General features: G+C 41.0%; 1 protein-coding gene across 1 annotated transcript; it reads left to right on the top strand.

Moving 5' to 3' along the window:
- The first annotated feature begins 77 nt into the window (after positions 1 to 77).
- On the top strand, positions 78 to 27,298 carry LOC117756447 (uncharacterized protein C14orf132). The gene is made up of 2 exons (XM_034576973.1): positions 78 to 617; positions 25,054 to 27,298. The coding sequence occupies exons 1-2, from the start codon at positions 591 to 593 to the stop codon at positions 25,288 to 25,290; spliced, it is 264 nt and encodes an 87-aa protein (XP_034432864.1). The 5' UTR covers positions 78 to 590; the 3' UTR covers positions 25,291 to 27,298.
- The last annotated feature ends 702 nt before the right edge of the window (positions 27,299 to 28,000 follow it).

Below are 28,000 nucleotides of genomic sequence, written 5' to 3'. Positions count from 1 at the left end.
GGCACAGAAGGAGAGGCAGATACAGAAGGAGCGATGGGAGTAAGTAAAAAAAGGAAAAGGGACAAAAATAGAGACAGTGGCAGAGAAAAGAGAGTGAATGAGTGAGCGAGGGAGGGAGAGAGGGAGTGACTTGCACCTCCTTCGTTTTATGTGACAGTCCAGCTCCACTGCCTCGCTCTCACACACTCTCTCTCTCTCTCACACACACACGCACTTTCTCTCTCACACCGTCTCGCATCCCCATCTCTTCATTTCTGCACCGGCTCTGCTTCTCTTCCCTCTTTTTGTTTATTCCCCTTCATTTCCTCCCTCTCTGTCCTCCTCCTCCTCCTTCTCCTCCTCCTCCTCCTCTATCTCCCTCCTCTTCATCATCATCATCTTTTTATTCTCCAACCTACGACATGCTCCTCACGTGAAGTCCGTCAACTTGCACAGCCGGTGGATGTAAGCCGGGTGAAGAAAATAAAGAGCAACAAGAAGGAGGAGGAGAGAAAAACAACAGCCTGAGGCGTAAATGCTCTTTCGGGGGATAAGAGGAGAAAATACGCACGTTTGAATCTTTCATTGAACGTTTTGGACGGAGCAACAGTATGGATCTGTCATTCATGGCTGCGCAGGTGAGTCATGTTCCTCCAGTTCCCTCCTCACAGTCAACTTTTTACTTTCACTAATACGTACAGGTTGATTTCATGGGCGTGGCCGGTCAACAAGTTAATTTGGAGCTTCGTCACCTGATGATTGAAAGAAGAATTGAACACAATCGATCATGAAGACACAGCGTCATGTTTCATTTTGATCCGACTGCTGGAATAAACAGTGCGTATCCCCACAGTGTTGCTGTAGCTGTAGTGTTTGTTGTAGCCTACGTAGGATGTGAGGATATTATAGTGGTGCTTGTACTTTTAATTTCCTTTCAAAGTTTTTTTTTTAATAAGGTCCGACATGGACATTCTGTACTTATGTGATCCTGTCTCAGAAATCTACAACAAAGACTGAGACTGACAAAAAATATATATGCATACATACATTTATATGTAAAATTCTGTCTCCCAGACATGACGTACCTGGGTGGTTAAATAAAAAATAAAGTTTCAGGGAGCTTTAAAGGGCACAAAGACATTCACTTCCTCTGTAAATGTAGCCTGTTATTGATTGTTTTTCATTTATTCGTACATTTATTCATTAATTTGTTTTGTTTTTGTCCACATAAACAGGACAATAAAGCAATAAGGTAAAAGAAAAGGAAAAGAAAAATATATTTAGACCAACAAAATGAAGGCTGACGTAAAAAAGCTCATATTGTTGCAGTGTATCTTTTGTATTTTAGCAAAATGATAAATAAATTGCACTAGTCTAATTGGGCCAAGACGTCAGGACTAATTGTGTCACTTTTCCAAATACTTAGTAATGATTGTTTCCATAGCGATGCATTGGAACACGTTCCACCCAATTGATTTTGGCTTCATAGAGGACATGGGTTATTGTGCATCTGTTTTACAGCAGACACGTGGTTTGTTTTCATTAGGAGCCGTGGTATTCTGAGCCCCCCCCCCCCCCTCCCCTTTCTCTCTCTCACTGTCTGGCTGCTTATGGTTTGTCTGGTGCCATCTGCTTTGCCGTTTTGTGCGCAACGGCTATTAAAATGGATCGCAGCATTATCTTCGCTGCCAGTGGCTTCTCTGTGGGCCAAACTCAGCCAAATGCTCCCAAATCTTTATAAATGAGGGAACCTTAAATAGAAATACATTAGCAAGGAGACATCTGAACATAGTTTTTTTGTCCAATATGCCCTGATTGAAAGAGAGATGGATCAAAAACCGAGAGCATGAAACCTTACCTAAAATCACTCAGCACTTTTCACTTGCTCTGTGAAAACCTTACGTGAAATTAATACAAAACTACAATGTCTTCTAGGATGTGATGTTCTCATGTGCGTCTAAAAACGTTGGTTGTGTAGCAGTGTGCAGGAGGCAGAATACTATGTGTATATTCACAATGGTTGAATATTACAGTCTTTCAAACCACTAAGCTGGTGCAGGGGGACTTTGGTGCATATGTAGGAGGTTTGCTCAGCCCCCACTGTGCTGTGCTGCAAACTAAACAAGCTTCCAATGGAAAACAAAATACAAGTGGAAGCACTATGTGAAACAGTCAAGAATTTGACCAAAGACTGTGAAAACAAGGAAATTTAATTCCCCAGTTTATAAACTGTGAAATTACTGACAGCATCACTCAACCGTCAAAAATCACTAACAACAGTCCTTATGGGAAACTACAACACAGTAATTAATCACATAAACATGCATGTGACATTTCAAGCTGAAGCAACTAGTTGATTAATTGATAAGGATGAAATAAATCTAATAATATCAAAACTGATTGATAATTGTAGGGTCCCTGTCAGATAAAGACATTTGTAAATTGTTAGCCCTTTCAGTAAAGAGAGCGACTGTTAGCCCTTTCAGCATAAAGGGTAACAGTTAGCACTTCAACTAAAGAGGGTAAAACGTAGCCCTAGTAAAGAGGACAATAGGTACTCCATACAGTAAAGAGGGTAACACTAAGCCCTAGTATAGAGGGTAACAGGTGCTCCATACAGTATAGAGGGTAACAGGTAGTCCTGACAGTATAGAGGGTAACAGGTAGTCCTGGCAGTATAGAGGGTAACAGGTGCTCCATACAGTATAGAGGGTAACAGGTAGTCCTTACAGTAAAGAGGGTAACAGTTGCTCCATACAGTATAGAGGGTAACAGATAGTCCTTACAGTATAGAGGGTAACAGGTGCTCCATACAGTATAGAGGGTAACAGGTAGTCCTTACAGTATAGAGGGTAACAGGTGCTCCATACATTATAGAAGGTAACAGATAGTCCTTACAGTATAGAGGGTAACAGGTGCTCCATACAGTATAGAGGGTAACAGGTGCTCCATACAGTATAGAGGGTAACAGGTAGTCCTTACAGTATAGAGGGTAACAGGTGCTCCATACAGTATAGAAGGTAACAGATAGTCCTTACAGTATAGAGGGTAACAGGTGCTCCATACAGTATAGAGGGTAACAGGTGCTCCATACAGTATAGAGGGTAACAGATAGTCCTTACAGTATAGAGGGTAACAGGTGCTCCATACAGTATAGAGGGTAACAGGTGCTCCATACAGTATAGAGGGTAACAGATAGTCCTTACAGTATAGAGGGTAACAGGTGCTCCATACAGTATAGAGGGTAACAGGTAGTCCTTACAGTAAAGAGGGTAACAGGTGCTCCATACAGTATAGAGGGTAACAGGTAGTCCTTACAGTATAGAGGGTAACAGGTGCTCCATACAGTATAGAAGGTAACAGATAGTCCTTACAGTATAGAGGGTAACAGGTGCACCATACAGTATAGAGGGTAACAGGTAGTCCTTACAGCGAATTGACATTTAAAAATGTCACATCTGCAACATGACCTTAAGACAGCTAATACAGTGGCTAGCTTGGTCTGTACTAAACTGTTAGCAGAGATGCTAAACAGGTGGAATAACAATTGTTGGAGAGTAGATTGAAGACTTGCTCATTAGTCTGACATTGCTTATGTAAGGCTATGAATGTTTGCCTCCAGTTCCCCATAATACCATCCTATTTATTCACTCCTACCCACTTTTCCCCCCGCATCCATTCTTTCTCCATAACAATTCAGCACCTTCAGAGAGCTAATGGCTAATTTAACAGAGGTGAAATTCATCCCAATGCCCTGAGTCACTCTGTAATGGTGACTGTCAATAAAGTCAGGCAAATGTCCCTGGAGTTTTGAGGACTGAGTTCACAATGGTTTATTTTTTGCCAATCCATCTCAGTGTTGCCCTGCTGCCTGCAAATCATTGGACCTTCGCCATTACTTTGTCTCTGAAACATGACGGATGCTGCCACAACTGTTCTCTCCTACACTCAGAGAAAGTTTTGAAACTCCAACTCACAGGAGCTGGTTATATTTTCTCCCTACAGCAAAAAGGATAAAGAACGAATAGTTTGGTGGATGCGTTGGTCATTACTGCTGCAGCACACTACAGCACACATTGAACTCATTAGTGATATATCTTGGAAAATTGAATTTCCAGAAGAAACTAAGCTTTCATTTAGCAAAAAGACATCCTGAAGGACAAATACATGGATTTCGTGTGTACCACCATACAGAATACCAGTTCAGAGTGGTAAGATAATTGGCTTTTGTTCTGCCGCATTTGTCGCTCTCCCATTTATCACAGAAACATGCTTAATAGCTTTCTCCGCTTTTGTGTATTGGTGAAGGATTTTCATCTACCAACAATACCTGAGTTTGAAAGGACGTCCTCCATTTGACTGAAAGTGGTGTCATACTGCAGCCTTACAAAACATGGATTAATAGTTGACAATCACCATGAAGCTGCTGCATACTAAGCTGCAAGCAATAAGGCGATTTGTTCTTCGTTTCAAATACACTGAACCTAAAATGTTGTGTTAAACAGCTCTTTAGATATGATATCAAGATTTATTTTAAACTTGCTCTCACTTGTGCATTTCTTTCTGTTCGGTGAAATAGTTTGACATTCAAAAATGACTAAAATGGCAGATGATAAGGGCAGGAAAAAGCCAATGTGTTATTAACTGATGCTAAGGTCAACTTTGACGTGTTGTAGACAGACTCCGGAGCCATCCTAGGCAGGCTGCCAATCTTGGACTTGTTTCAGCTGACAGATCTGCCACACAGGGCAGCAGCACATCAGGGTTTGTCTATCCAGTCTACACTGACCCAGTGGCCTTGGTCTTCAACTTACATTCACGTGGACACACATGTATGCAGGCATAGACCTTTTTTTCAATATATGTACGGACAACATTTGATCCCATGAGACAGAAAAGAACAATATGAACACAACTCTGTGTTTATTTCCTTTCCATTACTTTCATGTCTGAGTGGTCGATTCAAAAATGTCTCTCACCTCAGATGTTTTGTCTTTTCATGACAGACAATCAACATTACACATAACTCAATTACTTATTCAGTGAGGCTGTGGCTCTGAGTCATTCTATCTGACAGGGTGTTCCATCACCTCTCATTTTACGAAGAACAGTCGAGATTGAAATATTGAGGATGGAAGGAGAGGTTGACAACTTTAACGCCATCTTTATTTACCTGCGGCACCAAGACCTGAGATCGGGAGCATAGAAGAGTAGCGGATACGCTTTGGTTTAATTTGGTGCCCAATGATTGGATTATACAGTCAGTGCCAGAGAATAGAATCAGATGAGCTAAAGAATGGATCTCTTAGTTTTGTAAATGCAGCCAGTCTAAAAACCCTGTCTCCTCCATGTTTAATGCAATGAAAACAGGGTGAAACATCATGATTGACATCTGCCTAGGGATTTGTCGAATATGTGTATTGGCAGGACCTCAAAATCCATAGTACAAGAACTCCTACGCATAGTCTCAAAAGCACAAGTTGGCAGCAACCATATCCAGAATGTTTTTTTTGCTTCATTTTTTTTACAATGGGAGGAATTTGAGACATATATCGTCCATCTTTATTAACAATCTATGATAATTTGCTGAATAATTACAGCTCCTTACATTTTAAAGATCCAAATAAACATCTGAACCAAGTGACACAGGATCAGAGAAAGACTGGCTGAAAACAGAGAGGAGGCTTTTCTGTGCATCGCTACCCCACAATGCGAAGCGAGATATGGAAATGAAAGTTGAATAGTTCACAGATTAGATTATTTTCCTATTAAATCCTTTTCAAAATAGCAGCACCCACAAGGCCTATATCAAGACCATCTTTGCTCTCAATTGCATAAAAATTCAATTACATAATCATGTTATCTCAACGTGCATTCTTCACGCCCAGACTGTCCCTTTTCTAAAGAACAAACAAAAAAAGATCATGGCTTATTTGAAGAGTGTAATAATGGCACAGCAGCCTTTTCATCTCAAGGGTTCATTTCCCCTCTGGTCTTTTGTCTGCTTTTTTTCAGCAATTGGTTTTATACGAAAGTTGTAGTCCTGAGATAGTGAAAACTTGCAACGGCCTCAATTGTTTTCTTCCTGCACTTTTATGAGTACTATGCAGGGCTGTTAATGGCTGAATGAATAACAATCAACACAAATCAATTAGCGGAAGGTGCATGCACAGGAGAGAAATCAATACTTGAATTAGGCGAGAAGCGGGTGAATCCGTCTTTGTTCGGTGTTACTTCTATTTATAGCACTTTAGTCTTTTCATTTCAGTGTCTCATATACTTTTGTTTTACCTGCACTTATAATCTTATTCATTCGAAATGCAAAGAAAGGACAGAATAATGTTAACAATCAAACCACAATGAATTATTTCTTTGTGTGTGTGTGTGTGTGTCCCTGTGTGTGTAATATGAACACCAGCCAGCAGGAGCATTCAAAGACATTTTTCAAGCTGCGAAGGAGCAGTGAGCAACATGTAAACACAGACCCTGCGGATGAGGAACAAAACGAACAGAAAGCCCCTCAGCAATAGAGATGTAACCCTGATTGACACACCTCCATTAATAGATGATTTTCACTGCTGGGTTGAAGGACAGTTCAGGCTCCTCCCAGCACGGCCACTTCATAGTTTACGCTCACTTGATGGATGCACCTCATGTCGAATACACAGGAGGCAGGAGCGTTCAGAACAAAACACCATGGGCTCTATTTTGGTCGGAGGTTTCTTGACTGATTTATGTCGTCCTCCCCACGATCAAGGCAAAGACTCATTAAAAAGAGACTAGGTCAAAAACCAAGCATACGGCTGGACAGTAGACAGTATATAATGATGGACGACATGACAGCTACCATCTTGATCGGCCCCCGGTGGCTGGCTACAGTGTAGGTAATAAACCCCACCTCCTCTATGTTAATGGATGGGAAAAAACATCATGATTGCCAGCTGAGACTGCCTCATGATTGGTCAGGCGTGTGTATGAGGATGACCTCGATACTGGAACTTCACACCACGTTCACTACCATCGACTGTGACTCTTAAGTACGACATAAGTGCAAATGGCGGCCCCCATATTCTGGCATATTTTGGCTTCATTTTTAAACAATAAAAGGAAGTGAAGACATGCTGTCCATTTTAAACACAGTCTAGGGGCTGGACCATGTGTGGTCGTTGTGTGACACTAGATGACATAATGTGATGTCTAGCATTTCTATGATGTCATTGTGTCGTATTTGTATTTGTGCATCCATCCATACGTGAGCCGGCAAGTAGGGTATGTCTCTCCCTAGCCATGCTTTGCAGCTCTTTGTGGATCCTAAGGTGTTCTCAGGCCAGATGGGATATGTAAGCTCAAGTGTCAGCCATGAGTTGTGGTGCTTTAGTATTAATACAACTGAAGTGACGATAAAGCTTCTCTCATTCACATGGTTTTCTCTTCCTCTTGTCAGACAAAGAATGAAACAGTGGCTGAGACGTGGCCCATTAAGACGACATGTTTACGTTCCAGGCAGTTTCCAAGCTGCTGCTCAGCACTGCTAAAAAACCTGATTAACCATGATATAGCCATGACGTCATTTAGCAAATGTGGCTCAGGAGATGGTAGCGGGTCATCCACTAATCAGAGGGTCGGTGGTTTGATTCCCAGCTTGTCCAGTCCGCATGCTGAGGGCACGGCACTGAACATCAAATTGCCCCTGACGGCTGTGCTGACAGCGCGTGAATCTGATGCATGACTGATTGACAAAGTGCTGGATGAAAGTGAATGGGTGAATGTCAACTGTAGCATCTCTGCGGAGGCTTGAAGTCCCATACTTTCTAAAAAAGGATGAATTTTGACTGTGCCGTCATCACTATAACTGCCCATGGCCTGGACTTTATTGGTGAAAACAATAATGTGACCGAGCTGCCACATTATTCTAATCTCACAGTGTCTCAGTGCTAACCTATGTTACATGTTTGCACTGTAAACACAAACATCTCTCAGGTCTTTTGCACCTGAAATGAGTGATTGCATATGGAAAGAAGTCCCGGGGAGAATGAAAGGGAGACTTAATGGACTGTGACAGCCCAGTATGAAGTAATAACATCTTTCCCTGATAGACCTGGCCCCGTAACTGGATGCTGCTTCCTATATCACTGTGACTGTGATATTCCACGCGCATGAATTATGCATTTCTACATAAATAATCTCTTCTCTCCACCCACCCTGAGATAATTTCAAAGCAGCTCCATCATTCGTATCGATACGTTTTTTTTGGAAATAAAAATTGAGCCAATTGGGGGAGAAAACTTTGACGGATATTGCCTCAGTCTGTTCATCATAAAAATCTCTGCATGCTGACGTTTGTGCCTTTAAGGCGCACATAAAATGCGAATCTAAACTCAGCTCTTGAGCAGCGCTTCTGATGAAATGGGAAACACAGGTGGAAATTACGAGGAGCTAAACAGGGGGCGGCTGCTTTGCTTTGGCGAGACCCGGCGAAACTCTTGAATGGCAGCAGCTGATTACACACTATCGAGAGCAGGCAGAGATGAATTATGGTTGTAGTTAAGCATCACCACGGCTGCTGTAATTTATTGGGATCATTATGCATTTTTGAAATCATTAGCATACTAAACAGAAAGTGATAAAACTATACAAGTGTGTTATGTAGTGAGGCTCCGGCACAGCTTCTTACAGTTTGCAGGGAGACGTCAATTAAAAATGTTTTCATCTATGGGTGTAATTTCACTGATTTATCCCTGTGAGGAAAAACAGAAATGAGAAGGAGGAAGAATGATTTGCTTTCGGTTTGAAGAAAAATGTTTTCCACTTTATAGGACAACTGCATTTCTGGTTCAGTTTTCACCTCTGTCGAGCTTTGAAAACCCGGTGACTTCAAACGACGCCTCGATAATAAAACCAACATCAAAACCGGCTTTTGGTTCGATCTGTTTTCGCTGGGCATTTGCTCTTTGATTCTGACCTTGGGTTTTGTTCAAAGAAAGCTGCCCTGAAGCAAATGACATTGTATACAGACATGTTTTTTTTTTCTTCCTTCCCTTTCACTCACCTCTTTATCAATCTGCAATGACCCCGAGGTCGCTGCACACAATGTACCTTCACTGCCCGAGAAATACTGTTAGCCTAAGACAAAAATCCCCTCTTTAGATTAGAGTGCAGGGCAGCGTTTAAGGTTTCAGAGACAGTCCCCGTGTGCAGCCGCAGCTCGAAAACAATCTCATAACTATCAGTGCAGCATCTCACTATCCAGGATTTATGCCTCAGATTAGGAATCAGTGTATATTAGTCTCATAGCTCATTTTGCGTCGTTTGCTGTCCGATCATTTAAGCTGCAGACGGAATACTTTCAATTTTCTTGCTGACGTATTTCCCAAAAGGTAAATAACATCCATCCCCTCTGCTGAAGTAGCTACAATGTGTTGCTGATGTTTTCTGCAAGTAGCTCCTTGACATTTCACATCACAAGCTTTATAGACGCTATTTTTGTATGACAGCAGCAGCCAAAGCTTCGGTTAATCCTCCGCTTTTCTTATGATGCTTTATACGAAGCAGGTCTGACTGTGACCTTCTCATTTTGGATTCATGCAACTTTAATGTCCAGATGATGAATCAGGCACTTACAGTCAGTTGTATTACATATGGAAATATTTTGGAATGCCCACTGGTATGCATGAGTGGTGGAGAAGTACACTAACTTAGATTTTTCTTAAGACTATGAATTTTTCATGACCTTTACAAGGAGCCGTGAATCAATTCACGGCTAAGGCTCGTAGCTTTTCTTTTCTGACGCAGTCATGTGCTCAAGCTAAATACACTGATTTTTCTATTTGAAAGAGATTTCTTCCCAAGCACAAATCTCAATAGTGCAAATGGATTTGAGGATAGATTCATGTTTTTACAGTCCTGCCCACGAGCTGTTTACAGAGGTGCAGCAACCACCACCTTTTTATCACCATTCGAGGAGTTTTGTTCCTGTAGAAAAAAACAGAATGATGAATTGAGTATTGAGCTTCTCCATGGTGCAACTTTTAGTGCAACGCAACAACAGGGTGCATGTTACGTATCCAGCTGGGCTTACAGCTACTCTGCGAGCATTACTCAGCTCCTGCAGGGTCGATGCTGTAGAGGATCACCCACCTGTGTGTTAAAGAAACATTTTAAAAGATTGTATCGTTTAGAAGCGTTGATATTGTTTTATATCTGCACATTACTTAGATAACATCGATTTATTTCACACATGCACACATACAGGCAATATCCAATGTCCTCATGTCCACCTTGTGATATAGATGCATCACCTTGCACCTTGAAGTGCAAGTGTGTGTTTGTGTGTGTAGGAAGTAGGATTATTTCTTTGTGTTGTTATGACCATGAATTGTCACATTATTCATTAACTACCAGAATTTTTTATTTTATTTTACTTGAGTTCCTTATACTGTACATGCACAGTTACACAGAAACACTAACACAGTGCGAGAATCATTAATTAAAGACAGACGACATGCCGAGTGAGGGAGCACTTCCTGGTCTTTCACAGTATCTGAAAACACTGTACTGTAACTAGGCCAACATGGCACACGCATGACAAATTCATAACATCCCCAACCACCCCCCCCCCCACCCACCTCCTCCCACAGGGGAAATGCACACGGCAAACCATTCATAAATGCTGATGCCAACCTGCAGGGGTATATATGCACCGTGCAGGGGTATTGCACAGGCGGTGACACACCAATTTCCGTTTGCAGCCGTTGTGTTGGTCATGCTGTCGGAAAACATTAGAGTTTGTTTCCTTTGTCTTCAACAAAGTCGAGAACATTTGTCAGGTTGCGGTTAATATTTTTGTTGCCATTCACTCGTGTCTGGTAGAGTGTTTCGAAATGTAGCTATTTACATATTCTCAAGCTTTTCCTTCCTTTTGAACTACAACATGCCGCATATTAAACTGAGTAAAGCAAAGGTCCAAGTATTAATATTCCGACATGTGGAAGTTTAGGCTGAGATCAATGTGAGTGGTCAGTGTTATATCACAATTCACAACACACTAGTTATGTTGAGAATGTACTACACACCAAGGGGGAACAATAAAGCTTTTTTAATCTGATTTATCTGTTGGCTGATAAAAATCCAGAGTTTCACATATCGGTTTATGTTTGCTTTTAATTTATAGAATAAACAATGCTGATGTGCATTTATGTTAAATTTTGGGATAAAAATCATGATGTTTCTTTTTCGAATTCAAGAACTATATGTTGGGATATATTTGTGTTTTCCCTGTATTTATAGTTATTTATTATAAACATTATGGTTGAAATTTAAAATATCAAATTAATGACATTGTCATAAGAGTTTGGCCTATATATCAATATCAGAAATTCCTGACAATTTTTTTAAACTTTCTAAACAATATCGACATTGACCCTTAAAAATGATATGGGTCTGACTCAAACTTTTTACTTCTGATCCACATCTTGTTTACACTGATTTAATATAAATAAATAAAAAAGAGATGTTTATATGACACAATGTAAGTCACTAATTCAACAGTTTTGGCGGTTGTCATCCACCCATATGGAAAAACTGATGGCAAATCATACACAACTTTATTAACCCTTATGTATTTATCTATGGTGTTTACAAAATAATTGATTAACACTTCCATCCTAAAATCACCAAAGTGCAAACAATCTCAAAATCCTTTGCTTGGCCTTCTTTGGTTTTATACCATATAAACCTTTCAAGAGTAAATCTTGGATCTTCCCTTGACTCATCCTGTCAGATTATCTTGGTTCACTTGTTTACTCCGTAACAGAGTTTGATTGACACATGTCTCACCAGCCCAATGAACCAAACCAACCAGGTCGAGATACCTGAACCGAATCAAACCCGTCAGCTTTGACACACCCACACTGTATTGTTTCTGACATGGTATAACAGAAATCAATGTAGTTTTCATTGTGTCCATACATATAAATGTGGGATATGCACAGACTCATCAAAATGCACATTTTCAAAAGACAAATGTTTTAAAAATATTTATGTCTTTTTTTAATTCTTTTCCAAGATCTTCATTTAGCTGCTGTCGTCGCTCCTCTGTGCATCGCACTGAGACAAGCAGTATTTATTATGCACACTTACTTTCAAGTACGCTTAATTTTTGTCTCCTTCTCATTATGAGCAAAATAGATACTCAAACCTGCTCAGAATTAATATGGAAGTGGGATTCAGCTTGTGAGCAGCTTCTTAGCTTTAACAGAGAGAATGATTAATCATGTTTCTCTGTCAGATTGACGGATTGCGACGGCAGCGGGCGGGTTATTACACAAGAGAGGAACCGAACAAGGGAAGAAATAATTGTAAGGCCCTTTATTGTAAAAATAGAGTTAGAATACACAAGCAATGGAGGGATGGAACCCCGGAGGAATAGAAACGTGTTATGTTTAATTTATATTTGACAGGAAGGGTGCTGGCACTAATGCGAGGGGAACAGAGCAGAGTGGCACGTGGCGCACAACAGGAAAGATTGCTTATCAAAGAGGGAGGTGGAATTTTCACCAATAATCAATTATCAATCAATCAGATTTTATTTGTATAGCCCATATTCACAAATCACAACATACGTACGACATCCTGTGACCTGAACCCTCTACAAGAGTGAGGAGAAACTACCCAAATAAAAGAAACTACAGAGAGAGCCACAAGTGAGGGATCCCTCTCCCAGGACGGACAGAAGTCCAATAGAAGTGCCATCAATAACATATATTAGATTATACATATACATATACATTTATTATGGTGATAGGTTCCACAATTGAACTACTTTTAAATTGAGTTGTGCCCTCTAGTGGAGCAGTCCAGTAACATTCAGAGTACATGTGTAGTACAAATATGTGAACAATAACAGTCACCACGCAAAAGAAAACCATCCACCCCTCCACCCATCCATCCAACCATCCATCCATCCAACCATCCATCCATCCATCCAACCATCCATCCACACATCCATCCATCCAACCATCCATCCACACATCCATCCATCCATCCACCCCTCCACCCATCCATCCAACCACACATCCATCTATCCACACATCCACCCATCCATTCATCCACCCACACATCAATCCAACCATCCATCCATCCACCCCTCCACCCATCCATCCATCCATTCATCCATTCACCCATCAATCCATCCACCCACACATCCACACATCCATCCATCTGATTATATACGTAAGTGCGTGGAGAAGTGAGTGGGAAGAAGATCTCTCTCTCTCTCTCTCTCTCTCTCTCTCTCTCTCTCTCTCTCTCTATATATATATATATATATATATATATATATATATATATATATATATATATTAAGATACAGTATGCTCCTCTTTCCTCTGGTCTATGAAATGGTCTGATAGCCTATGAACATTAAACAGTTGTCAAACTGTATCTCAAAACAATTTCAAATACTCTGCACCAGGCAGAACTGCAAACACATTAATGTGTGCCTGCAGCCTTATGTGCATGTTAACATAAACAATATAGAACACATGTACATATAAACTGCATGTTTATGTGCAAGTGCTTATGAATAACGCCTCCTACCTTTCAGTTCCATCTCCCAGTGGAGTTATCTTACAGTAGCAGTATAAGTTGCTTTGGTTTAAAGCATCTGTCAAATGCTGTCAGTGCAGATATATAATGATATGCAAGGAATACATATCACTTTAATTTCTGTGTTCCACAGCTAATGAGATAGGGCATTAATGAGAGCAGCAGAGATGTGTGAATACAAATGATCCATGAAAAAGGGGAATGAACTGATAAAGATGAAGCAGATGCTGTGAGATGCTGTTAATTTAGCACCAGCAATCAAACATACTGCATGGATGCCATAGGAGTGTGCAAGAGTCGACTGCAGGGGCTCTGCTATATGGTCCCTGAGACCACCGCCTCATAATAACGTCGACACGGGGAAATAAATGAAGAGCTGAAAGGGAACGTGAGAGCAGATACAGAGAGTAGATATGATTTAGAAAGGAGAGGGGCCGGGAGATGTTATACTTCTCCGGGAGATGACTTTTCAGCCGACACAAGATAAGAAGTGAATATTGCAGCCTCTGGGAGCCGGGAGGGAGAGGATTTTAGACCGGCGATGACGAGGTCAGAGCAAGAGAGAGCTCAAAGAGACGGCAGAGTGAGGGTCTGGCCTCCGGGAGCGTGACCTGCAGGGGTTTGATGGACATGGAGGGCAGCGCACACACATCTCCTCTCAGCCTCTTAGGGTTTTGAAGCGAGAGAATTGACATGAGATGAATTTGAGGGGGTTGAAGTGAACGCTCTGTTCCCTATAGCTCCCAAGCAACATCGTGGTGACATTAATAGAGTTTAATGCAACTGGAGCCTTCAAACAACAGCTTTGGTCTTTAGCAAAAATCAAACCAAAGGGGCTGCATATCAATGAGAAGCTGAAAATATCCAGTGGAGCACATTACGGGTTTTAGCATCATGCTGGATATAAGCGCACTTTGATTCATTAGCTGTGACTGGATTAGTCCCCGTCGAGCAGGGGGCATCTCTCTGTGCTGAAACTCGCTTTTGATGATGTTTAAAATATGTTTCTGTTCTACAAATCTCTTAAGTTGGAGATCACGTTTTTCCACAGATGCTGTCCAACATGAACAGTGAATAGAATTAGAACTATGAAAATGTGGGAAACTAAATCGGAAAAAGTAGGGATCCGGTCGATGGTTGAGCTAAACCGAGAGCGAGTCCTAATTTCTCACAATCCTTATCCCAACTAATGATTATTTCGAAATGGCAGAATAGTTGAAAGGATGCGTACACATGAGCGGGACAGAGCGCGGCCACGAATCACGTAGCTATAGAGGCCGAGAGGCAAAGCTACTCGTCATCTCTCGGACAGAGGCAAAGATGTTTCTTCATTTTATTGCCGTGTGCTTTGCACCTCAGAGATCAACGTGGACTGGGGTCTTTCTGCTCGCTCTGTATATTGAGAGTGGGCTATGCAGGGTCACCCCCCCCCAACCCCTCTCTCACACATACGCTGCACCTCACCCTGAACCAAGTCTTACATGAGTGGAGATTCAATTAAGGGCCTCCATCTCCATGCCTGAAATTTCTCCGTGTTGCACAGTGAATGAGCAGACGTGGAAGGAGCCAGTAACGGATGCACAGAGAGTTCAGTGGGGTTGTGATGCTGTGAGGTTCTCCCCTTCACACTGTTCCCCCTCATTAGATTCACTGGCAATTTTCTGGTATGCTTATATTGGTATTTTAACTTGTGATTTTCTTCATACAACCTTCCTTCAATATTTCCAACGCAAAGCAGTGAAATCGTTCCAGAAATACTTCCAGAAATATACGTTACTGCATCAAACCAGGGTAGGATTAAGAACGCTGCTTTCATCTGCTGCAGAAAATTGGAAATTGTGTTGATTTATGCAAAGTTTCTTTGAAAAGCCTGAAAAAAGGGGAAAACTTACCACTGATGCAATATTTTTATTTTTCAATACTGTGTGCTCTGAGCTATAGAGACTCCGCACACTATATCATTAGTGTGCAGCTCTCCCTTCTGCACTTTGATGATTCTGCCTGCAAGCTAGCGCTTCACATAAAGTTAACTTTCTTAGATGTCTGAACACGCAAGAGAAAATACTTTAGGTGATACGAAACATAAACAGGACCAACGGAAGGAATGTTGTTTTTTTTCCTAACTTATTAGTTTGTGACTCAGCCAGTTTTTTGAAATCCAACACAATGTTCAGCTGGAGGCAGGTCAACAAGCTGAGACTTTTAATTCGTTGTAACTAAGAGAAAATAAGCAAATGAAAAACCATAATCCACTAGACTGGCACTCAGTAGAGTAAATACCTCCACCAAGCCCCAACAGTCCCCTTATGAAACCACATTTCAATTCACTAGATAAATATCACTCCCTTTAATATGCCCGTAATTTTCATCAAGATCTATGAATTATTCTCAGAGAAATCAACAAAAACGTTGGAAAAATACAACAACTCTTATCTCATAATTTAAAGAAAGTGATAAAAACAAAACTCCTGGATCTGTACCAAAATTTATGGGGCTCTTTCCTGACCCATAGTTCATCCTTCCACCAAGTTTTGTGGTAAAACATCAAGTAGTATTTGCATAATCCTGCTTACAAACAGACAGGGGTGAAAACCTCCTTGGTGAAGTTAACTTGAAGGGGGCTTGGAAGGCACATATCTCCACCCAGGCCATAACACCTTGTATTGCCATGTTTAAGAAAATGAAAAAGAAAAACTTCCTGGATCCATTTTGAATGTTTAACTGGATCCACCCCCAAATTTGATGGGTTTCTCTTTCGGACAATGCCCCCCCCCCCTCCAGAAGACTTCATGGAAACCAGTTTTGTAGGTTTGAAGTAATCCTGCAGACAGACAGAGATACAAACAGATGCAAAAGAGGTGGAAGTCAGACAAACAGAGACAGGCTGCCTGGCTCATGCTCATATAGTGTAATGGGTAACACCATCACAGGTGGACTGAATGTTCCTGATTCGCCCTCAGGCTCCTGCAGGAAGAGGCTCTCCACATGCATTAACTCAATGAATAACCCTAATTGATATATAAGGTGTCCCAGTTCCAGGTTGTGAGTTCACTGTCTCACTAGCATGGCTGAGTATTTAAATACAGCATTGATGATATTAGTCTGTATCTTCTTTCTGCCACGTCAAGCTCATATTTGTGTCCTACTCGACGTTCAAATCCTCCACCGGCAGCCCATCGCCACTCATCACTGTACTCAGCCGCCGCCACTGAAGAGGAGAGGTGACATGTGACTCCTCTGGGTGTGTTTTAACTGAAATCGCTCGCAATGCAAAATACATGAGGACGCCCCGCGAATGTGTGTGTGACATTGCACAGCGAAGAAATCTCCATCGCTATAGCATGACGTGTTCTTTGGTGTAAACTGTACCATAAAACACATGCTGCACATAATCCAGTGTATGCATATTTAAAATATGTGCTCGTATGAATAATGAACAACTTCCGGCTTTGGAGAAAAAGCGTTTTTCTGTACATTTTGAGAAGTATCTTGAAACAAAGGAAGGGATGGTTAATTTATCAAGTTCAAATATGCCAAAATAAAGTGTATCAGTGTATTTCATTGACAGTTTTGGACAGGTCTTTCATAATCTGTTGTCTGACTTTCTTAATTCATTGTTTTTGGAAGAAAAAAAAAACAGACTTCTCTTTAACATGCACAATACTTTGAATTCCCAGCACCGCTTATTCCTCATCTTCTGTCAGAGGACGAAACATGGCAGTTGTCATGTTTAGTTTTAGACTTCTGTATTTATTCCCGTGTGAACGGAATCTCTGCAGCTCGAGGAGTCACAGACCAAAGCAGCGCAGACTCAAGTCACTTAGCAGGAATCAGACAATAGAACATTTAGAGTTGCTCTGATGTAACAACACACACACACACACACACACACACAGAAGGAGACAGGAGGGGAAAAGAGAGTGTGTGTCTGTGTTTCGTTCCATCTTTCACTTTTCCTCGTCGATAAAAACCCTTGTCCGTGTGATCATCTCACGTCTCATCCGGCAGGAATAAGAACTCACCCTTTGTTTGCGGTGGATTTTTAATGTTTCATGGCCGATGAATTTAGTTTCATCACATATTTAAAGTCCTCACGCAACCGCAGCGTATAAGCAGCGGCATTTATTCTGTGAGCAACAATCCCAGATGTGAACATGCATTATTTCCTCCACTTCTCATGGTTTAAATAAATTATTTTATTTCCTATTCTGCTTTTTGTGCTGCCAGGTTCACCACTGAGAAGGGGGAAAAAAAGTGTCTATCATATCAGCGAATTATGATAACCTTTCTCCTGAGCTGCAGAATTTTAAATTGGGCTGACAGATTGACCAGGGTGTCCACAGCAGATAAGTTGGGCTACACTTGTTCAATTGAGTTATAAGATTTATTAAAACATGCTGCTTGGCTGCTGAGACGAGGGGAAAAATCAATGAGAGAGCGGCTGTAAATCGGAGCAGCAGGAATCAGGCCTGAAACTACAGGTCTCACCACTTCTGTGCGGGTGAACAAGCCTCCTTAAAACCTCTGTAGATCTCCCTGGAGATTTAAGGCAGGTCAATATGCTACAGTAGAAAATAGTACAGGCCAAATTCATTGTTTTCACTAAGTCGCTGCTATTGAATAGAAGGAGCAGCTTCTTTCTTTTTCTGCAGGAGAAACGTCTTATAAGACTTTCATCCCATTTTATTTCCCGGATCTGTTGTGTCATGAATTGCATGAGCTGTCGACTAACAGCCCTTTTCAGAAAAAGGGGCCAGTTTTCGTTCACAATCTGCTCAATCTGAGGTGATTTAACTTTCTATGGCTTGAAAGTCTGATTTTCGTTTTCTCAAAGTATAAAGCTAAGGCTAAAACTGAACAAAACAGGGACAAGGTCTTATTATAAAGGAGATAAACCTAGCATCAGAAATATAATATGATGGCAGTTGAAAATGCTTTTTTTTTTGGTGTATTTTGTGCATTCAAATTAGCTGAATTAGTAACATAGGGGTATATTTGTTGTTTTACAGTACCTGGGAGAATCAAGGTATGACTCTTCAGCCTATGATAGAGTCCAATTTATTTATAGCCGCCGATATGAGCCTTTCTCAGACTTTATTTTAGCTAACATGAGTGAACATAATACAGAAGAAACAATAGATAAATTATGTGTATTGATTTTTAGTTGCATAGTATATAGTTATCGTCATATCATTTTATTCCCCAAGTTAAGTTCCCTTTAAAATGTCCTCAATTTTGCAAACAATCCAACAATGAAATGTGACGCACTGCACATGTCAGTGATGATGCAACATAACAAGGATTGACTGAGGGCAGTAAATATTTTTTCAGTGTGGATTAAATAAGCGCTGCTCATTGGTTTTGATGCTTCAGTCCAGTCTGGTGACACCCATGTGAGGCAGCAGGGTGGTGATTGAGTATTGAAGCAGTGAGAAGCCACCAAACTCATCACGTCACATCTGTGTGTGTGTGTGTGTGTGTGTGTGTGTGTGTGTTTGTAAAGCCCTGTTGGCACACGATCTTCTCCTGACACTCTCACACACACTACATTAAATGATGGCTGAATTCCATTTTGTTTTCTGGGTCCTGGTCATTGTGCACACTGACTCACTGCCTCGCTGTTGTGGCTTAATGGAACTGTTGAAAAGAACACCTGTGCTTCTCCTGCCATGACAAGTCAAACCAATATGGCCAAATTGTAATGTATTAAGGCCACCATGTGACGCTGCAAGCTGTAAAACCTCCCGACCTGCAGAGAGAGAAAAAATCTAATCATTGCCTATAAAAAAAAGCTTTTCTGTCAAATATAGTAAAACTCAGGAGCTTTTCCATTCTGCATTTATAGAAGAATCGAGGCAGAATATGAAAAATAGCAAAAACTCTTTGTCATGGTGCAACCCAGGGCCGGACCTAATATTTTGGTGGCCCCATACAAAATTTGATTCGTGGCCCCAAAACCTTCCAAGTGCAACCAAGAAATAAAAAGATAAACACGTCCAATAAAAAATATTAAATGTTTAATACTTTCAGTCCAAGTTAAAATGCTTAGTTAAGTTTTATTAATTGATCTTGTGCCCCCTTGTGCTTTGTGGCCCTAAACAAGCACAGTTAGAGGGTTAATTCAAGCTGCCGGGCCCTGGTCCAACCTCACGTGTTTCAAGAAATCCTTCACAAAGGGATGGCATCTATGTGACCCCTCAAGTGCATTATGGAAGTAACACCTGTCCGTGCGGTGAGGAAGTCAACAGAGCAGATGTGACCGTTGAGAAAATCCACAGCTGTGCGTTTACATCGATCGTCCGTGTGATGTCAAACTCAAAGTCCATTATTTAAAAGGCAGGGATCTACCTCTGTGTCTGTTTTCTGCAGCGCACCTCAGAGTTCGTTCCTCACAAGGACACAAGTATCGACTCAGATTTGAGACTGACCTCATATCGTCCCCGGGAGCAGAAAAACCAACTCGCTCCGTCTGATTTGGTCTTAACAGCCATGCTTGAGTGCTTTTGCGGTTAGGTATACGTTTTGGCTTCTCCTCTCTCCGAAGACATTTATTTGGGTTTTGCTTGTTTGTTCCAAAGCCATTTCGCTGAGCACTTAGTGGTGGCGACGTCCCACAGGAGGCAATTACAGTCCATTCTATTTCACAATTACTGTGATCATCTGTGTAGGAGGGAGCAGCAGCTGGGACGAATAAATCAAAGCTGTGCCAGCAGAGCAGGTGGAGTCGTACATGAGAGGAAGCATCACTGCGTCGTCTGTCAGTGACGGAGGTTTCGCTGTGTGGCGTGTTTCACAGGTACGACCGTCACTCACGGCCAAGATGGCGTGAATTCTGTGACTTAGGAGATTCCTCTGGTGTTGCTTGGAGAGTAGTTCCTCCTGACAGTTGTTCCTGTCGGACTTAAATCACACTCATTATCTCATTATATATAATCTAAACTTCAGTTTCATGTAGTGAAGTAATCCATGGATGTTGTTCAGTTAAAGAAGTGAACATGAAATGGTGTTTTTTTTCACTTGAATATATTTGGTTTGTACTTTGACATTTTACTTTAGCACGTATCCCATCTGCTAACATGGAGGAGGCGGGGTTTATGACCTACACTGCAGCCAGCCTCCAGATTGCGATCCAGATGATTTGGCTTCACCTTTGGGGGGGGCTGTCATGTCGTCCATCTTTATGTTCACTCTATAGGTCATACCAGAAAAACATTTACTCTTACCTGGAGTGATATGGAGCCATACTGGTTCTGATTCTACCTTCAGATCAGTAGAATGTGCTGCTCGGAGAACTCAAATATTACACTTCCATCCATTATCAATAGCCCTTATCCTTTTGAGGGTCCTTTTGTGGTGCGTACTACAAATTTGAAAGAATTTTTTTTAAATTTAGTAAGAATCTAACATTTTTTTTAATATATTTTCCGGGACAACTTGTGAGATTAAACCACACTGCAAGGGGAATACATTTTGTGTTTCTGTGGAAGCTTAATTCCAACAGACTTATTGAAATTCAGGACCAGACTGTTTGTCGTTGAACCTATTTAGTTTCCTATTATGTTGTAAAGTGGGCCGTTTACAGTTTTCAGGAAACCTCGGTCAGTTGTATAACTTTATCACTGAACTCACTCATCCATGCACTCCAACAAGTATGAGTTTCCTGGCAGTAATGCTTGGGGGGGATGACCTTCGTAGCCCATATACGAAAGTGCTCAGATGCTCTGGGACGCTTCTTGAGGTCTCTATTTCCCTCTGTCGCATTAGCGCTCAACTTCTTGCGGCGCTTAACTCATATGTATGAGCCACGAGGGAGTTGAGGCAGCATGCGGGAGATGGATGGAGGAGCATCCCAGGAAAAACGATGATATGCTGACATGTAATTGAAACACATATCCACATGTAAAGACACTTGTGCACCATCTCTGTCAAAAATAGAAAACCCAGGCAATCAAATATTTAGATTCAGGCTCACTACTGGAGTATTTTTGGAACAAACAAACAAACACACACACACACACTCACAGTATCTGCTTCATTTTATATGATACATTTACCCATTTGTGCAAACATCCAACTCTTTTGGACAATGAGTTACTCATAAATAAAACATGGATCTAAAGAATGCAGACGGTGTTGAGAGCCTATCCTCAGATTAATGTGAGATTTTGGAGGATGAAGCTTTGAATACTGCATCTTTCATCATTGTTGTGTTTATCAGAGTGGTGTGATTTTGAAAGAAAATAAATTTAAATCAGCTGCATGTTGATGAGGGAGATCAGAGGAGCTCGTACAGGTGCAGCGATAAAATGGAGTAAAAGTATCGGAAAATGTTTATTTCTTATGTGCAGTTGCATGTTTTTGTGTAATTTACTTAGAAAGCTTTACATAATTATGTTAATATTTTTGGTGCATTTGCTGGATTTTTGTTGTTTAAGACTTGTTATTGTCATAAGCTTTAGATAAGTGCTGTACAAATAAAGTTATTGTTATTGTGGAACAAATGGATGTGGATAGACGAGGGAAAGCTTACGTTTAAATATGAGCACTTACTATGTTGCGTACTTGTATGTTTTGTCTGGTTGCTGGCGGCTGTATAGGTCATGAATTCTGCCTTCTCCATGTTTATGGACGGGACATGGACCAAAGAAAATGTCAAAGTACACAATGAAGGAATTTTCTCAAAGATGGTTTCTATCATATTAGGTAGTTCTTATCGCCCCGATGTTTGTGCAGGTTCCGTCCCCTGATCACTACTGGGTTCTGGAGAGTGTGGAGATGTGTCGTCCATCTTATATACAGTCTACAGTTTATGGTGATCTGTCTTATCTACCGTGTCTTTTACTTGTCCTACTGCTGAATTGTCAACCCAACAAAATAAACAAAAACATGAAAATATAAAAACGGATCAAGATTGATCAAGATGCTGTAAGCAGGAGGAATCCTCGGTTACAGTGAGTGGGGGGCAGGGAGACCCAGGTTGGTGGACATCATGCACGCCTGTCTGCCTCCATCATGCTCATGTGAACAGCAGGCGCTCCACAGGATGTGTCATGACATTATTCACCACCAGGGGCCAATGATCGGGGAGCGGCAGAATGATTTCTAAACAGTGTTTTCCCCTGTGTGAGGGAAGACTGGACCTATGTGTGTCTGCCAACATCCCTTTGCATTAGCCTGTGTGTACATGAGCGAGAGAGACGGAGAGAGAGAGAGGGGGGGGGGGGGGGGGGGGGGGGGGGTGTGAGGGAGAGAGAAGGTGAGCAAATGAGCAAGCAAGAGAGAATTTCTGTGTATGTGAGCGCCCGACATCCCTCTGAGGTATTTTTAGCATTGTTTTTCAGCCGTCTTCAGCAGAACACAGTCTGTTTTCCAGTCAAAGCATGGTTACACGCCTCTCATGCACTCTCATGTATTTCTCAATCATACACCGCTATACGGAGACACAAGGAAAACACACACACACACACACATACGGAAGCATTCAGTTGCTTCTGCTCTAATGGCTAACCTACACTGTGCTCTTATTGTCCCAAGCAATAAATCATTTTCACTTGCCACGTCTGAAATATTCATTCCATGTTAATCAAGCACTACTTTTTAAACACACACACACACACACACACACACACACACACACACACAGACATACTCAGGCACACTCAGCGGTGTGTGAGGCAGAGTGGGACCCTGCATGTCTGGGTCGGAAACCTTGTAACCATTTACTAATGATGTCGTGACGCAGTTACCTCCCGTTTCTTTTAGCACTCAAATCTGCTAATGCATGACCAACAGGAGCAAATCTGCCGTGCCACGATTGTCAGGAGAGGCAAGATGATTGATTGACTCAATTCACTGGGACAGTAAAGTGGTCTATTTTTACAAAGTTTTTCAAAAAATGCAAAGTCATGGAAGATATTTGCACTTTTACTTAAATGAAACAACGTAAAGAATCTACAGCCATGCTAGATGCTAACATTCTTACAATGACCATGCTGATGTGCTGATGATGAGCAAATATCTTAGATTGATTAACTAGGGGAAGTTAAAGTATCACAATAGTCCCGGGAGAGACATAAATGTGGGTAACAAACGTCCTTGCAATTCATCCAACAGTTGTTTATACATTTCATTCAAAACCACAAATGTTAATTTCACTGTGGCACAAGAAGAAAAGTCAGGGATCCATTGGCGGTCATCATCTGGGCACCATACATGTCAAATGTCAAGCAGACCAGTAATTGTCAAGATATTTTCCAAACCAAAAGGTTGGACTGACCAACAGTCACAGTCAGTGGCCTGTGCTGCTCAATCTTGGGTTTTAAGAATATGCCTTTGCTAAATCAAAGCTCCCTCCCACAGATGCCAAAAAGAGAATCTCTAAAATTGTTCTTAATTTATTTATTTAGTTACTGTTATATTTTCTCCAAGCCTTGTTTGAATTGAGCAGATTTTTCAGAGAATATCCCTCAGCAGCTTAAACTTGAAACAGCATTTGTTCTTTAGGAAAAATAATTATAGCCCCATGATATAAAGCTTCAACATTATATTTTATATTATTTCAATTGTCTCTCCACACTTAAAGGAATGAAATACAGATTTTCTATCCTTTACTTTTTTGGGTTATGATGTGGTCATTCAAATACAGTCCAGATATACACACATTAAGGCTTTAGTTTTTAGTAAAAACAAAAAACTCAGGACATTACCTTTACCATTATAACATTTATGAAATAGTCACTTTAAATAACAAATGTGTAAATTACTAAAAACAAATAAAAGTAAATAAGAATCACAGCAAATACCAATAACTAAAAAAATATGTTTTTTCAAGCAGGACACCAAATTTTCTCCCTGTGTTGAGTTCCACAAAAACTATATGGTAAACAAGAGGGGACCCAAAGTAGACCCTGGTGGGACTCCAGAAAATGGAGCAGAAAAGTATTTCACAGAAGGACCTATTGAGAAGATAAAAGATTAGGTCATCTTTAATTGCTTGCTTAAGATATTATCATTCAATGTATCAAAGGCTGAGGTCAAGGACAATTCATATTGTGTACAGGCCAATGTCAGCTGCATGCAGTTGGTCATTGCTGACCTTGATTCACACAGTCTCAGTGCTGTGTAAAAAGTTTGAAGCAGATGGAAATTCTGAAAATTTGAAAGGTTATTCCTGGAGGAAGTTAATTTGGTGGATTAATGTTTCTAAAATCGTTGATTTAAAAAAAGACAGCTTGGAGATGAGCCTAAAATCAGCTAAATTAGAGGGATCCAGAGACTTTCTTCAAAAGGAAATGAACCTTACAAAAATACCAGAACACAGACAGCAATTAATCATCTCAAAATATCTGAACTGTCTGAAATACATGTACACACATGTTGTCTACAGGTGCTCAAAATTACAATATGTCTATCTCTATGATATCTCTATGTATCCGACCTTTCTCCATTTTCTTCTCCCTTCCCTCATAGATCCCGGTTATGACCGGAGCTTTCATGGACTCCTCACCCAATGATGACTACAGCGGCGAACACTCTCTCTTCAACTCCTCGGCCAGTGTCCACGCCGCTGCCTTGGCTGGGTCCGTACAAGGTCAGCAGGATGAGTCGCAGTCCATGTCCAGCGACGCCATCTGGCTCTGGATCGCCATTATCGCCACTATTGGAAACATAGTGGTGGTGGGCGTTGTCTACGCCTTCACTTTCTGATGAGCGGATGCTTATAAAGACAAACGTGTACATGTCCTGGTTCTCCTGGATCTCTGGGCCCCTGAGTGAGACCTTGCTTTGCAGACACACGTTCACTCTCTCTCTGTCTATCTATGTCTCTCTCTCTCTTTCTATCTGTCTCTCTCTCTTGGCTTTCGGATCAGTTCGGGGCCCTGAGGCTTTGGAGGTCGTGATACCAGACAATGAAATATAGACTGCTATATTTCTTCACCAGATGGGAGGACTGGGACTTGGCTACGTTTGCTGTCAACATTTGGAGGATGGAGAAGAAGCTTTTGCATACGACAGCTCTTTAGTTAGAAACAGAAACAACCGACCTGCGCTCTCAACCGGGAATCTGAGGAACTTTTTTTTTTCAGCTTAAGTTTGTTTCCATGTTTCAGACAACAGGCTCACTTGTACTGCAGAGTGATGAACGGGGAGTAAATGGGGCTGAAGATTCAGGTTGATCTGGGCCATCTTAAACATGCACCACATACTTGCTAAGCAGTGCTGTTTAATTATGTGGCTTAAGAGATGGGGAATGTTAAAACATTTAGAAAGCACAGGGATTATTTTCATGTCAGGCAGCCCTACGGGCCGGGATGTCGGAGCTCATTTAAGGACTCATTCGTGGATGAAGCATAGTTTGGACACTGATCATTAGTGTATATAATATGTTTCTCAACAGTTTGACTGACAGGAAACTCCCTTTGGTACACACTTCAAATCTCAATCAAATGTTTTCTGCAAGGCCAACTCAATCATACACATGAATGATGACTTAGTAATTAGATTCTGTGTAAAACTAAGTCAGCCCTTTTCAAATGAATGGACTTATTGTCGAATACCCACAGTGTTATCTACCAGCGATTATTAGAAAGTATAATTGTAATGTCATGGTCTGTTCAGTTATGTTTAAATATTATCTACATATGTTAATTAAATATAATTAGAGGCACAAATTTTTTGCTTCTTCACCTTTTTTCAGTATAAGTCTTTAAATCACTTTATTTTTTCCCTACTTAGAAACAATTACCATCAGCAACCGAAAATAGAAGTTCCCGATATCACACATATGTCAGGGCAGTTGTGGAAATATGGTGAAGTGTGTGCCTCTAAAAGCGTTATGTAACACTTGCCAGATCTCGAGTGAACTTTGCGATACACGTGTGTACCAATGTGAGTGGGAAGTGATGCCTCATTTTGAAAATGAAATTTGGTTTTTATATCAAGCTCCGGCTCCGTAAATTAGTTTTGTGTTACTGTGGAATCTGGAGGCAGCTGTCTCCATGGCAACTAATCCTCATCCTAATTGGGAATCATAACCTTTCTTTCAGTCTCAAGCATAACGCTGCAGCTACATATGCAATTAAAGCATTCTCAAAGAAAGAAAATACAAGACACTGCATTTGTACTGCTATTATAGCCGGTAGAAATTGGCTTCAAGTCTGCTAAGTGACGTTTTGTGCTTTGCTGACAGTTTTCTCCCCTTTTTATGAACACGTTCGACGAAGGAAAAGTGGATAAAAACACTTGTTTTCCCCCTAAATGAGCAAATTGTTTCATCTGTCGACTTGTAATTCTTTATCTCTCAAACTGATTGATCTTTGTATTTAGATGACGAGTCTTTAGAGAGTTCTTTATTTTAGTGAAATACTTCTCCTGGGATTTAGACGACAATGTCAATGTGCTTTAGATTAATAATAATACAAACCTGTGTAAACACCATATCTGTTCAAATGTTCCTACACTGCAACAAACAAGGCCAGCTTATATCTACTGTATTAGGAAAGGCTCAGACACACACTAATCCCTTGTTATTATGTTTGTATGCAATGTTCAAAGACTTTTCAAGCCAGATATTTTTAATAAATGGTTGATGTAGAAAATATTTAGACATGTAAACCTCAAACTCAAATGCTCCTTTTGTAAAGACCTGCTTCTCTTAAAACGTCTGTATCAGTGCACCTTGTTTTTCTCTGTTGATAAAAGAGTCATATGTCAACTGAAGCTTTTCATCAGCGCTGAAAGTGTCAAGTGAGGGATGTCGCCGTGGAAACACTGGTGGCTAAGTGCAAACTTTTATCCCGCTCGTCATCAGTGCTCGATGGCGTGAGAATGTGTCCCGTGCAGCTTCTGGCTCACCTGCGATGCTCCTGGTGAAAGCCGACCCACTGGCAGGCATCGCCGGTCGCTGCTGAGCCATCAGGTGAGATTGATGCTAAGCTCCGATGGCGCCATCTGTCACTTTGACACATAGGCTCGGGTTGTTTAGAAACCACCTGGATTCACTCCTCTGTGGACCCACCCCCCACTGCACCGCTCTCTCCATGAAAAGGCAAATTATTCACACAAGGAAGTGATTCTGTGCATTCCTGGGTACCTTTCTGACATTTATCCTACACTTCTAAATCCATTAGTAGCTTAAAATACTTTTGATTTACTCCCGGCAAGCAGGTTATGTTTTCACCCTGAACACCCCCAATGATTGTTGGTTTGTTTGTTTCAAAGCAAGATTACACAAAAATGACAAAACCACTTGGTGGAAGGATGTGGTATCGGTCATGGAAGAACCCATTCCCAAATATATATTTTTTATAAAATTAAGACTTTATTCTCTTCATCTTAGAATTTTTGTGGCGCTATGCTGAAAATATGTCTGAAAATCTTAAACCACGACGAGCCTACCTGTAGTATAAACCTTCAC

Source organism: Hippoglossus hippoglossus, chromosome 22 (genome assembly GCF_009819705.1).
Source record: "Hippoglossus hippoglossus isolate fHipHip1 chromosome 22, fHipHip1.pri, whole genome shotgun sequence".
Taxonomy (NCBI): domain Eukaryota; kingdom Metazoa; phylum Chordata; class Actinopteri; order Pleuronectiformes; family Pleuronectidae; genus Hippoglossus; species Hippoglossus hippoglossus.
The sequence above is the reverse complement of the archived record's forward strand: the minus strand, read 5'-3'. Positions and strand labels throughout refer to the sequence as shown.